Consider the following 13,117-nt stretch of genomic DNA (forward strand, 5'->3'; position numbering starts at 1 on the left):
GTCGCACGACCGCGCAATTGTCAGTTAAATTCGCACAGTGCCGAATCGCAAAAAGTGGCCTGGACGTAAGACAGCAAAATCCTCCGGTGGTAAAGTGGTTAAAGAAAAATATCCTAAGCTTTGAACATCTCACGGAGCGCTGTTCAATCCATCATCCGAAAATGGAAAGAGTATGGCACAACTGCAACCCTACCAAGACATGGCCGTCCACCTAAACTGACCGGCCGAGCAAGGAGAGCATTCATCAGAGAAGCAGGCAAAAGGCCCATGGGAACTCTGCAGGATCCACAGCTAAGGAGGGAGAATCTGTCCACAGGACAACTATTAGTTGTGCTCTCCACAAATCTGCCCTTTATGGAAGAGTGGCAAGAAAAAAGCCATTGTTGAAAGAAAGACATATGAAGTTCAGTTTGCGAGAAGCCATGTAGGGGACACAGCAAACATGTGGAAGAAGGAGCTCTGGTCAGATGAGACCAAAATTGAACTTTTTGTTCTAAAAGCAAAGCTCTATGTGTGGCAGAAAACAAACACAGCACATCACCCTGAACACACCATCCCCACTGTGAAACATGGTGGTGGCAGCGTCATATTGTGGGGATGCTTTTATTCAGCAGGGACAGGGAAGCTGATCAGAGTTGATGAGAAGATGGACGGAGCCAAATACAGGGCAATCTTAGAAGAAAATCTGATCGAGTCTGCAAAAAACTTGAGACTGGGGAAGAGGTTCACCTTCCAGCAGGACAACGATCCTAAACGTACAGCAAGAGCTAAAATTGAATAGTTTAGATCAAAGTATATTCCTGTGTTAGAATGGCCCAGTCAAAGTCCAGACCTAAATCCAATTGAGAATCTGTGGCAAGACTTAAAAATTGCTGTTCACAGACGCTCTCTGTCCAATCTGACAGAGCTTGAGATATTTTGCAAAGAAGAATGGGCAAATCACTTTTGCTTGCTGCCTGCATAGACCTCTGTTTGGACCTGACTACTCTTTTGCTTGCTGCCAGCATAGACCTCTGCTTGGACCTGATTATGTTTTTGCTTGCTGCCTGCCTAGATTTCTTCTTGGACCCGACTACTCTTTTGATTGCTGCCTGCCTAGATTTCTACTTGGACCCGACTAGTCTATTGCTTGCTGCCTGCATAGACCTCTGCTTGGACCTGACTACTCTTTTGCTTGCTGCCTGCCTAGATTTCTTCCTGGACCTGACTACTCTTTTTCTTGCTGCCTGCATAGACCTCTGCTTGGACCTGACTACTCTTTTGCTTGCTGCCTGCCTAGATTTCTTCCTGGACCTGACTACTCTTTTTCTTGCTGCCTGCATAGACCTCAGCTTGGACCTGATTATGTTTTTGCTTGCTGCCTGCCTAGATTTCTTCTTGGACCCGACTACTCTTTTGCTTGCTGCCTGCATAGACCTCTGCTTGGACCTGACTACTCTTTTGCTTGCTGCCTGCCTAGATTTCTTCCTGGACCTGACTACTCTTTTTCTTGCTGCCTGCATAGACCTCTGCTTGGACCTGACTACTCTTTTGCTTGCTGCCTGCCTAGATTTCTTCCTGGACCTGACTACTCTTTTTCTTGCTGCCTGCATAGACCTCAGCTTGGACCTGACTACTCTATTGCTTACTGCCTGCATAGACCTCTGCTTGGACCTGATTAAGTTTTTGCTTGCTGCCTGCCTAGATTTCTTCTTGGACCCGACTTCTCTTTTGCTTGCTGCCTGCCTAGATTTCTTCTTGGACCTGACTATTCTTTTGCTTGCTGCCTGCATAGACTTCTGCTTGGACCTGACTACTTGTTTGCTTACTGCCTGCATATACCTCTGCTTAGACCTGACTACTCTTTTGCTTGCTGCCTGCCTAGATTTCTTCCTGGACCTGACTACTCTTTTTCTTGCTGCCTGCATAGACCTCAGCTTGGACCTGACTACTATTTTGCTTACTGCCTGCATAGGCCTCTGCTTGGACCTGACTACTAATTTGTTTGCTGCCTGCCTAGATTTCTTCTTGGACCTGACTACTCTCTCGCCTACCGCCTGCCTAGACCCTTGCCTGGACCTGACTACTCTGTGCAGCACTGTAAACAATATCCAAACTGTAATCTCTCTGTTCCAGCCACCCCTTGGTGGGGAGATCCTGAGGGCTTAGACCTGGTGTCAGTTTGCAGCAAAGTAAACCAGGACCACTAGGGTTCCTGACTAATGTCTACCATTTGGCGAAGACCAACTTTCGCTTAGATGCCTGGGGGCACAGTAACGCATGCTGCTCATTATTTAAGCTCTGGAACAGACGCAGTCTCTGATTCATATCAGTAGGGTTATGCTGCCCCCTACCGGAGTAGGACACTAGACAGAAAAAAAGCCCTGGCTATGCCTATGGGCAGTCCCGGAGGGTACACCCTCTCTCCCTGCTATTGGATGTCAGTTTTAATCTGTATAGTCAGGAGTAAGGACCTAGTTCCTTGGGGATCTCTGGTCCTGGCAAAGTTTTTTCTAGATAATTTTTTTTTTAGTTAGTTTTTCTCCAGATTTTTTTCCTGTGAGATCTACAAGCAACTATGCCGGATCTGGGCGATGGCCTGGATGTATAGATCCAGTGGTCACCCCAGCCGGCCAACAAGCGTGTACAGGCCTTGGCCCCGCGCTGGGTCAGCTGTGACATAGTCCCACTGGACGGGGAATGGCCCCGCGAGTTAAACGTCTCGCCAATGTGGGGGAACTGGTGGTCATGTTATGGTCTCGATACCTGGCCTAGTGGAAATTGTGTGAAACTGGTGGCCATGTTTGCCCTTAGTACCTCACATTATGACATAGTTACATAGTAGGTGAGGTTGAATAAAGACAATAGTCCATCCAGTTAAACCTGTGTAGGTGTGTGTGGCCGTAATCATCTCTCATACCCCTGAATGTTCTGATCCTTGAGATGTACGTCTAAGAGTCTTTTGAAAGCCACCATACTACCTGCAGAAACCACCTCTTGTGGTAGAGAATTCCACAATCTTGTAGCCCTAACAGTAAAGAACCCCCCACGTTGCCTGAGGTTAAAACGCTTCTCCTCTAATCACATTGTATGCCCTCGAGTCCTTATGCAATCCTTTCGACTGAATAGCTTTTTTTCTATGCTGAGATCACCATTGAGGTATTTATAAATTGCTATCATGTCCCCTCTCAGGCGTCTCTTCTCCAGGGAGAATAAATCGAGCGATTGCAGACGCTCTTCATAATTAAGGTCCTCCAATCCCCTAATCAGTTTAGTTGCCCTTCTCTGGACTCTCTCCAGCTCCAACACATCCCTCCTGAGGACTGGCGACCAGAACTGGACAGAATACTCCAGATGCGGTTGGACCAGAGTTTTATAAAGTGGAAGGATTATAGTCTTATCTCTGGAATACATCCCTTTCTTTATGCATGCTAATATTCTGCTGGCTTTGGCAGCTGCCGCTTGACATTGCATGCTATTGCCTAGTCTATCCTCTACCAAGACTCCCAGATCCTTCTCCATTTTTGATTCCCCCAAGGGATCCCCCCTAATGTGTATTGTGCTTTTATGTTTTTAGTCCCCAAGTGCAAAACCTTACACTTCTCCACGTTAAACCTCATTTGCCATGTCGATGCCCACTCCGTTATTTTGTCCAGGTCATTCTGTAGGATATCTGCTTCATGCTGTGCAGTTATTGCCCTGCCTAATTTTGTGTCATCTGTAAAAACTAATATCGAACTACTGACCCCGACCTCAATGCTGTTTATGAATAAATTGAACAAGGTTGGTCCCAGGACAATGTGGGGGAACTGGTGGTCATGTTATGGTCTCAATACCTAGTATGGTGGAAATGGTGTGAAACTGGTGGCCATGTTTGGCCTTAGTACCTGGCCTAATGACAATGTGGGGGGACTATTGGTCATATTATGGTCTCAATACCTAGCCATGTTGAGTTGCTGAGATATAGGTAATGATGGCTATTATTGAGGACACCGTTCTATGACCACACTGAGGTATGAGGCACTGACAGTCATTGTGTTGGGCACTGTTCTTCCACTGCACTAAGAAATGAGGCACTGACATGTATTATATAGGACACCGAGGTATGAAGCACTGATGGGCATTACACTTACTATCCACTTTATTAGGTACCCCTGGCTAGTACTGGGTTGGACCCCCTTTTGCCTTCATTCTTCGTGGCATAGATTCTATAAGATGTTGGAAACATTCCTCAGAGATTTTGCTCCATAGTGACATGATAGTATCACGCAGTTGCTGCAGATTTGTTGGTTGCACATCCATGATGCCACCACATCCCAAAGGTGTTCTATTGGATGAGATGTGGTGAGTGTGGAGGCCATTGGAGTACAGTGACCTCATTGTCATGGTGAAGAAACCAGTGGTGAGATGATTGGAGCTTTGTGACATGGTGCATTATCCTTCTGGAAGGAGCCATCAGAAGATGGGGACACTGTAGTCATAAAGGGATGGACATGGTCAGCAACATGACTCAGGTGGGCCGTGGGGTTTAAATGATGCTCAGTTGGTACTAAGGGGGTCCAAAGTGTGCCAAGAAAATATCCCCCACACCATTACACCACCACCAGCCTGAACCCCCCCCCCCCCACACCAATACACCACCACCACCAGCCTGAACCCCCCCCCCCCCCACACCAATACACCACCACCACCAGCCTGAACCGGCAATACAAGGCAGGATGGATCCATGAGCCAAATTCTGACTCTTCCATCTGAATGTTGCCGCTGAAATTGAGACTCATCCGACCAGGCGAGGTTTTTCCAATCTTCTATTGTCCAATTTTGGTGATCCTGTGCCAATCGTAGCCTCGGTTTCCTGTTCTTAGCTGACAGGAGTGGCACCCAGTGTGGTCTTCTTCTGCTGTAACCCATCTGTTTGTAGGTTCCATGTGTTGTGCATTCAGAGATGGTATTCTGCATACCTTGGATCTAACGAGCTGTTATTTGAGTTACTGTTGCCTTTCTATCATCTCAAACCAGTCTGCCCATTTTTCTCTGATCTTAAGGCATTTTCCTCCACACAACTGCCGCTCACTGGATATTTTCTCTTTCTCTCAATCCCGAAAGATGGTTGTGTGTGAAAATCCCAGAAATACTCAGAGCAGCCCGTCCACCACCAACAACCATCCCGCGATCACAGCCACCTAAATCCCCTTTCTTCCCCATTCTGATGCTCAGTTTCAGGTCCCTGAGGTATGGGGCACTGACGTATTATATAGGATACTGAGGTATGAGGCACTGACGTATTATATAGGACACTGAGGTATTGGGCACTGACATGTATTATATAGGACACTGAGGTATGAAGCACTGACATGTATATAGGACACTGAGGTATGAGGCACTGACATGTATTATATAGGACACTGAGGTATGAGGCACTGACATGTATTATATAGGACACTGAGGTATGAGGCACTGACATGTATTATATAGGACACTGAGGTCTTAGGCACTGCCAGGCTCAGTCAGTGATGACAGTCGGTGCCTCATGCCTCAGTCCTGTCAGAGAAGTGGACACTCCGACGGTTGCCATGACAATAAACCCGGCTGGGCCCAGGGAAGAGTCACTTCCGCTGACGTCACCAGGGACACGTGGATCCAAGATGGCGGCCGCTGGGGTGAGTGTTCGGCTAAGGGAGCTCCGGGGGCCCCGGGGAGGAGAGAGGGGACCCCGGGGGAGTTGGGCAGAGGCGGGGGCCGGGTGAGGGCGGAGGGGTGAGCGGGAGGAGGGGGGCACCGGACGGAACCGGAAGTCGGTGTCAGGGGGGCTGACATCCCGGAAGTGCAGAACCATAACAGCCCCTACTGTGTAAAGGCGATGGGGCCCCCAGAGAGTACTGGGGGGCCCCTGATACTGAGTGTGAGGTGTAGAGGGGGGTAAAAGATGCCCCATTACTGCCTCTTCCTGCTCAGGCTGGACGGGGGGCCCCTGACCATAATATAACATTAACAGGAGAGCTCCTCCCTTCTTTTCACCCAGTGTATGGGGCCCTGACTGTATTGGGGCCCCATCCATACACACACAGGGTCTGCAGTGGATCCAGTGTATGGGATCCTGACAGTATTGGGCCCCAGTAGATCTAGTGTATGGGGCCCCAGCCATATATATATATATATATATATATATATATATATACACAAGCTGCAGATGATCCAGTGTATGGGGCCCCTGACGTATTAGGACCCCATCCTTATACACACGCGGGGTCTCCTGAGGATCCAGTGTATGGGGCCCTGACAGTATTAGGGCGGCTCCAGCCATAAACACACATAGGAACTGCAGTGGATCCCATGTATGGGACCCTGAGAGTATTGGGGCCCCATCCATACACACACAGGGTCTGCAGTGTATGGGGCTCCTGACCCCAGCTATACACACACAGTCACCCCCCCCCCCCCATACACTGGGAAAGACAACAGGTGACAGCTTTGGGGCCCTTCCCCCAGCCTGATACACAAGTTGGGGCTGACAGCAGATCCAGATCCAGTGTGTAACCCCCCCCCCCCCCCCGAGGTCAGAGGTGTAAGATGGGATTGGATATATAGTATGTGATCTATCATGGTGTGAGATGGGATTGGATATATAGTATGTGATCTACTATGGTGTGAGATGGGATTGGATATATAGTATGTGATCTACTATGGTGTAAGATGGGATTGGATATATAGTATGTGATCTACTATGGTGTAAGATGGGATTGGATATATAGTATGTGATCTACTATGGTGTGAGATGGGATTGGATATATAGTATGTGATCTACTATGGTGTGAGATGGGATTGGATATATAGTATGTGATCTACTATGGTGTAAGATGGGATTGGATATATAGTATGTGATCTACTATGGTGTAAGATGGGATTGGATATATAGTATGTGATCTACTATGGTGTAAGATGGGATTGGATATATAGTATGTGATCTACTATGGTGTGAGATGGGATAGGATATACAGTATGTGATCTATCATGGTGTGAGATGGGATTGGATATACAGTATGTGATCTACTATGGTGTGAGATGGGATAGGATATATAGTATGTGATCTACTATGGTGTAAGATGGGATTGGATATATAGTATGTGATCTACTATGGTGTAAGATGGGATTGGATATATAGTATGTGATCTACTATGGTGTGAGATGGGATTGGATATATAGTATGTGATCTACTATGGTGTAAGATGGGATTGGATATATAGTATGTGATCTACTATGGTGTAAGATGGGATTGGATATATAGTATGTGATCTACTATGGTGTGAGATGGGATAGGATATACAGTATGTGATCTATCATGGTGTGAGATGGGATTGGATATACAGTATGTGATCTACTATGGTGTGAGATGGGATAGGATATACAGTATGTGATCTATCATGGTGTGAGATGGGATTGGATATATAGTATGTGATCTACTATGGTGTGAGATGGGATTGGATATACAGTATGTGATCTACTATGGTGTGAGATGGGATTGGATATATAGTATGTGATCTATCATGGTGTGAGATGGGATTGGATATACAGTATGTGATCTACTATGGTGTGAGATGGGATAGGATATACAGTATGTGATCTACCATGGTGTGAGATGTGATTGGATATACAGTATGTGATCTACTATGGTGTGAGATGGGATAGGATATACAGTATGTGATCTATCATGGTGTGAGATGGGATTGGATATATAGTATGTGATCTATCATGGTGTGAGATGGGATTGGATATACAGTATGTGATCTACTATGGTGTGAGATGGGATTGGATATATAGTATGTGATCTATCATGGTGTGAGATGGGATTGGATATATAGTATGTGATCTACTATGGTGTGAGATGGGATTGGATATACAGTATGTGATCTACTATGGTGTGAGATGGGATAGGATATACAGTATGTGATCTACCATGGTGTGAGATGTGATTGGATATACAGTATGTGATCTACTATGGTGTGAGATGGGATAGGATATACAGTATGTGATCTATCATGGTGTGAGATGGGATTGGATATATAGTATGTGATCTACTATGGTGTGAGATGGGATTGGATATACAGTATGTGATCTACTATGGTGTGAGATGGGATTGGATATATAGTATGTGATCTATCATGGTGTGAGATGGGATTGGATATATAGTGCATCCGGAAAGTATTGACAGCGCTTCACTTTTCTCTTTCGTTCATTGACGGACACAGCTCCTGATTCTTCTTGGCCATTGGGTTATACTGCCCCCCCATACAGGAGTAGGACACTAGGCCGGAAAAAGCTTGATGACGCCTATGGGGCAGTCCCAGGAGGTATACTCCCTCTCTCTGCTATAGGCACTTCGTTTCTTTCTGCCTAGTCAGGTAAGGACCTAGTTCCTTGCTGAAATCTCTGGTCCTGGTAATTTTTTCCTATTTTTGTTATTTTGTTCCTGTAAGAATCTACAATCAACTGCCGGACTGGGCGACTGACTGGATAATCTAGATCCACAGAGTCCCTCCAGTCTGGCCAGGGAGTGCGCGCAGGACTCAGCTTCGCACTAGGTTGGCCCCGACATAGCCCCACTGGACGGGGGCTGGCCTGTGAGTAAAGCCCCATACACACACGCAGATCGTCGTCATACAAATGTTCGTCTTTTCTCCCCGGGATATCGGTGTCTGTTGAAAAGTGCAAAGACAGCACAAGGACAGCACAAGAATTTTGTCCGCAGACTTCAGCTGACTGCAGAAGTGATGTCATGTAATGGTTAACTTTCCCTGTGTTTTTTATTTTCTGAGCATGCCCAGTCTTGCAAATCTGCTGTCTGTCGGCTGATTTCTGTACTGACAGGCAAACAATTGTCCGTTCTGGTGTCCGCAGACAAAAATTTTCATGTTTGCAAGAAAGACTGTCGGAGGCACCATACTAACACGCATACAATCGGCAGATCTTTCGTCCGCCGACGTTTGTATGACGACGATCTGCGTGTGTGTATGGGGCTTTAAACGCCTCGCGAGGACGCATACAAGAACTGGCTTCGGCCTGGGTCCTCCTTGCCGACAGCGACAGCACCAACATTCCGATGATTTGGTGGTCACTGTGGGTCTTCAGCCCCCCTCCCTGGGTGAGGTTATAACTTATAAGCAGGCTTTTGGGCTTTTGTCATATGCTCCTAAGGGGGGGGGGGGGGGCTTGTTTTAGAGTTGCTGCTGACCCGGTTTTTCCTTGTGCACAACAGGGGGTTAAGTAATGTTCCCCTGCTACCCTGGGGGCTTTTTCCTATTGTGGGGGCCCCTATGGAGGAGCTCAGAGGGCGACCCCCCCCCACCCTTGTTTTTTTGTGGGGTCCAGTAGGTGGTCCTTTTGTGGATCCTGGGTCGACACCCCCGTTGCGGGATCGCAGTCAGTGACCCTCCCCTGATTGTTTTTTTTCCGGGTGATCTTATTATATGGCGGCCTCTGCCCTCCCCTGCCTCATCTGTTTCATCCGATCCTGAATCTGTTTTGGCCGCCAGTCACCCTACTGGGTCTGCGTCCACGCAATATCCTTACAAGGATTCCCTGCTTAAAAAGTGGATGGCCCCACCTGTAGTGGACTCGCCGGTTTCCAGGGTAAATAAAGCTACCCTACTTCCGGTTGAGGAGACCCGGCCTTTAAAGATCCGGTTGATAGGAGGGCGGAGGCTCTGGCCTGCCATATGTTCACTGTGGCTGGTTCGGCTATTGCCTTGGTGTCGCAAACCGTGATGAGTGGGCTAAACCTTTATGCCGAGACCTGGAGGGGAAACGACTTCACACTGCCTTTGCAGAGCCGGTGGATCAGTTGATCCAGGGGCTACAGTTTTTCTGGGATGCTTCTGGTTGCGGCTTCTTTTGATTCTAGGCAGTCTGTATCAGCAGATGTCCTTCGGCGTCTTATCTGGCTGACAATGCTGGTCTGCGGACCAGACTTCTAAGACAGCCTTATCTGATCTCTCTCTGATTGGAGCTTCCTTGGATGACATCATTAGTAGACATGGGCCATTCTTCTTGGCTCATAAGAAGCCTTTTTTTTCATCCCCCAAGGGGTAAAAGTCCTTCAGGGCCACCCCCGTGATTCTAAGAGGACCTGGTCTGGCAAGCCACGAGGGGCTCTTGCAGACCTGCGAACAAGGCTTCCTCTGCATGAAGGGGCGCCCTCACCCGTATCTGGGGGGGGGGGGGGGGTGGGACGTCTTCGCTGATTTCCAGATCCGTGGACCTCTATGGTACAGGCCAAGTGGGTCCACAAAGTCATTCGGTCCGGGCTACAAGATAGTTTTGGTCTTTTCCTTCGAAAGGTTCTACCCTTCCAACCTGCACTTGTCTCCAGATCGCTATGGGGTTACTTTGGGGCAGTGCAAGACATTTTACTTCATGGGGTGACTGTCCCAGTTCCGGCTTCAGAATATTTCCAGGTGTTTACTCAAACCTCTTTATAGTCTCTGGAAGGAAGGCAAGGTACCTCCCTGTTCTATACCTCAAGGTGCTAAACTGCCTTGTGCAGGTACAGAACTTCTGAATGGAGTCCATCCGCACGGTAGTGGTGTCCCTACATCTGGGGGATTTTCTCGCTTCTATCGACATCAAGGACACCTACATTTACATTCCAATATGTGCCGGTCACCAGCGATTCCTCTGCTTTGCCGTGGGCGAGGAGCATTATCAGTTTGTGGTGTTTACCTTTCGGTCTCGCCCCCGCTCCTCGGGCCTTCACAAAGTGTTGGCCCCGGTGCTAGCATTGTTGCTTCAGCAGGGAGCACAGTACTGGGGTACCTGGACGATCTTCTTCTGCGACCAGAGTCTCCGACAGTTCTGATGGACACCTTGGAGATTACTCTGCAATCTCTGAGGGAGTTCGGTTGGATTTTGAACCTTCAGAAGTCTGCTCTGGTTCCGTCCACAAAACTGGACTATCTGGGTGGATTAGGCCTCAGCCAGAGTGTTGCTTCCTCTGGAAAAACTCCAGAAATTGCAGGAGGTAATTCAGCTTCTGTTGTCCAGCAGACGGTCATCCCTCTGGGCTTGCATGCGGGTGCTGGGCCTAACGTCTACCTACGTGGCGGTTTCGTTGGCACAGTTCCACATGAGATCTTTGCAAAAAAAGAGATTCTGGAGAAATGGGACAAGAATCCACAGTCTCTAGAGGTTGCTTCGTTCTCCGGCACTTTGACAGGGAAATCCTTCTCCCCCTGTACTGGGCGGTTATCACCACGGATGCCAGCCTGTCCGGGTGGGAGGGCGTCTTCAGCACAGCTTGTGCTCAGGGGGTCTGGACTCGGGAAGTGTCCAGACTGCTGATCAATGTACTGGAACTCCGAGCGATCAGACTTTGTCTGGATCATTGGACCTTCGTCTTCAGGGGTGTCCAGTACGAATTCAATTGGACAATGCCACGGGCGTGGCATATGTCGATCACCATGGGGGCACAAGAAGTGTCCTGGTGGATCAGGAAGTAGCCAGCATTCTAAGGTGGGCAGAACGATCGTTCCAGTCCTCTCTGCTGTACACAATCCATGGAAGGTACAGAGGTTTGTGGCATGGTTTCGGGATCCTCTGGCCAACGCCGCAGACATATTAGTGGCTCCTTGGCGTCAGTATCGTATGATTTATACCTTTCCCCCTCTCAAACTTCTGCCAAGATTCATGTGCAGGATTGAGGCAGCAAGGGATTCTGGTCTTTCTAGTGGCTCCAGACTGCCTTCGCCGTTCTTGGTACGCCGATCTGGTACAGCTGGTCGTCGATGCTGCTTGGAGACTCCCTCTAAATGAAGATCTGCTGTTTTTAGTGAACAATCTTCCATCCTGCTTTACAGTCGCTGGATTTAACGGCTTGGCTGTTGAATGCCAGGTGCTGAAGGATAGAAGTTTCTCTGAATGGGTGATTCCTACACTGTTAAAAGTTAAAAAATCTACTTCTAGGAAGATCTACCGTCGTACTTGGAAGATGTATGTTGCGTGGTGTCTTTTGGGGTTTTCTTTTGCTCCTTTTTCGGTGGCTCGGATCTTGGCTTTCCTCCAACGGGGGGTTGAGCAGTACCTGGCCTTGAGTACCATCAAGGACCAGGTTTAGATCTTGGCGGTTTTCTTTAAACGTCCATTGGCCACACTTTCCTTTGGTGCATACCTTTATCCAGGAGCTCGACACTTGGTTCCTCCAGTGCGGTCTTCATTACCACCATGGGTCCTCAAATTGGTGGTGTCAATTATCCAGTAATCTCTCTTCGAAAATATCGGGAGGTTCCCCTGCTTACGTTTGTCCCAGAAGGTGGCCTTTTTGGTGGCTATTACTTCTGCGTGCAGAGTGTCGGAGCTGGCGGCGTTGTCTTGTCGTTCACCTTGCCTGGCGGTTTACAGGGATAAGGTGGTTCTTCGTCCCTGTCCGTTGTTCCTTCCAAAGGTTGTCTCTGATTTACATTTGAATGAAGACATTGTGTTGCCTTTCCTATGTGCCAGGCCTAAACAAGGAAATTGCTCTGCATTCCCTGAATGTGGTTCGGGCAATCAGGGTGTACCTGGCAGCTACAGAGTCTTTTAGGGAGTCAGACTCCCTATTTTTACTCACAGTTGGACCTCGAAAAGGGTTGGCCGCTTCTGCTGCGACCATTTTCAGATGAATCAGGCAGACAGTGATTGAGGCCTACTCAATTAGGGGTCAGACTCCTCCTTTACCTATTAGGGCACATTCTACTCGGGTGCTTAGTGCCTACTGGGCCTTCCAGCATCAGTTATATAAAATGGATGTGTTGGCATCTGCGGATGCTTCTTTTGGCCGCAAGGTTTTGCTGGCTGCTGTTTATCGGACCTTTGTCCTCTTTTGAGGGTGTATTGTTTTTTTCAGGTGAGGTCCAGTTGTTATGGTTGAGCTCCATGTTACCTGGTTGGCTATGATTATCCTTGGGAATTTTTTTTCTGCTGTTTTTCCCCATCCCTCATGTTTACAACTGCTTTGGGACGGCCCAATGGTTAAGAAGAATCAGGAGTTGTGTCCATCAATGAATCTGATGTTCATTGATGGACACAGCACCCACCCTCTGTGGAGTTGGCTTTCTTCTGAAACTGCTTCTAACAAAACTGAGGGCCTATAGCTGGGAGTGGGAGTATA

General features: G+C 48.0%; 1 protein-coding gene across 2 annotated transcripts in view; it reads left to right on the forward strand.

Moving 5' to 3' along the window:
- TM9SF4 (transmembrane 9 superfamily member 4) overlaps positions 1 to 13,117 on the forward strand; it is a 397,487-nt gene that overhangs the window by 327,741 nt on the left and 56,629 nt on the right. Inside the window, exon 1 of one of the 2 annotated variants that reach the window (XM_082271653.1) lies at positions 5,585 to 5,639. The exons of the other annotated variant lie outside the window; for it this stretch is intronic. Coding sequence (XP_082127779.1) covers positions 5,625 to 5,639 — 15 coding nt within the window. The 5' untranslated portion in view covers positions 5,585 to 5,624. Of the gene's footprint in view, positions 1 to 5,584; positions 5,640 to 13,117 lie in introns of those variants that run through there. 2 annotated transcript variants of the gene reach the window in all.

This window comes from Pelophylax lessonae, assembly GCF_965119305.1.
Source record: "Pelophylax lessonae genome assembly, chromosome: 11".
NCBI lineage: Eukaryota > Metazoa > Chordata > Amphibia > Anura > Ranidae > Pelophylax > Pelophylax lessonae.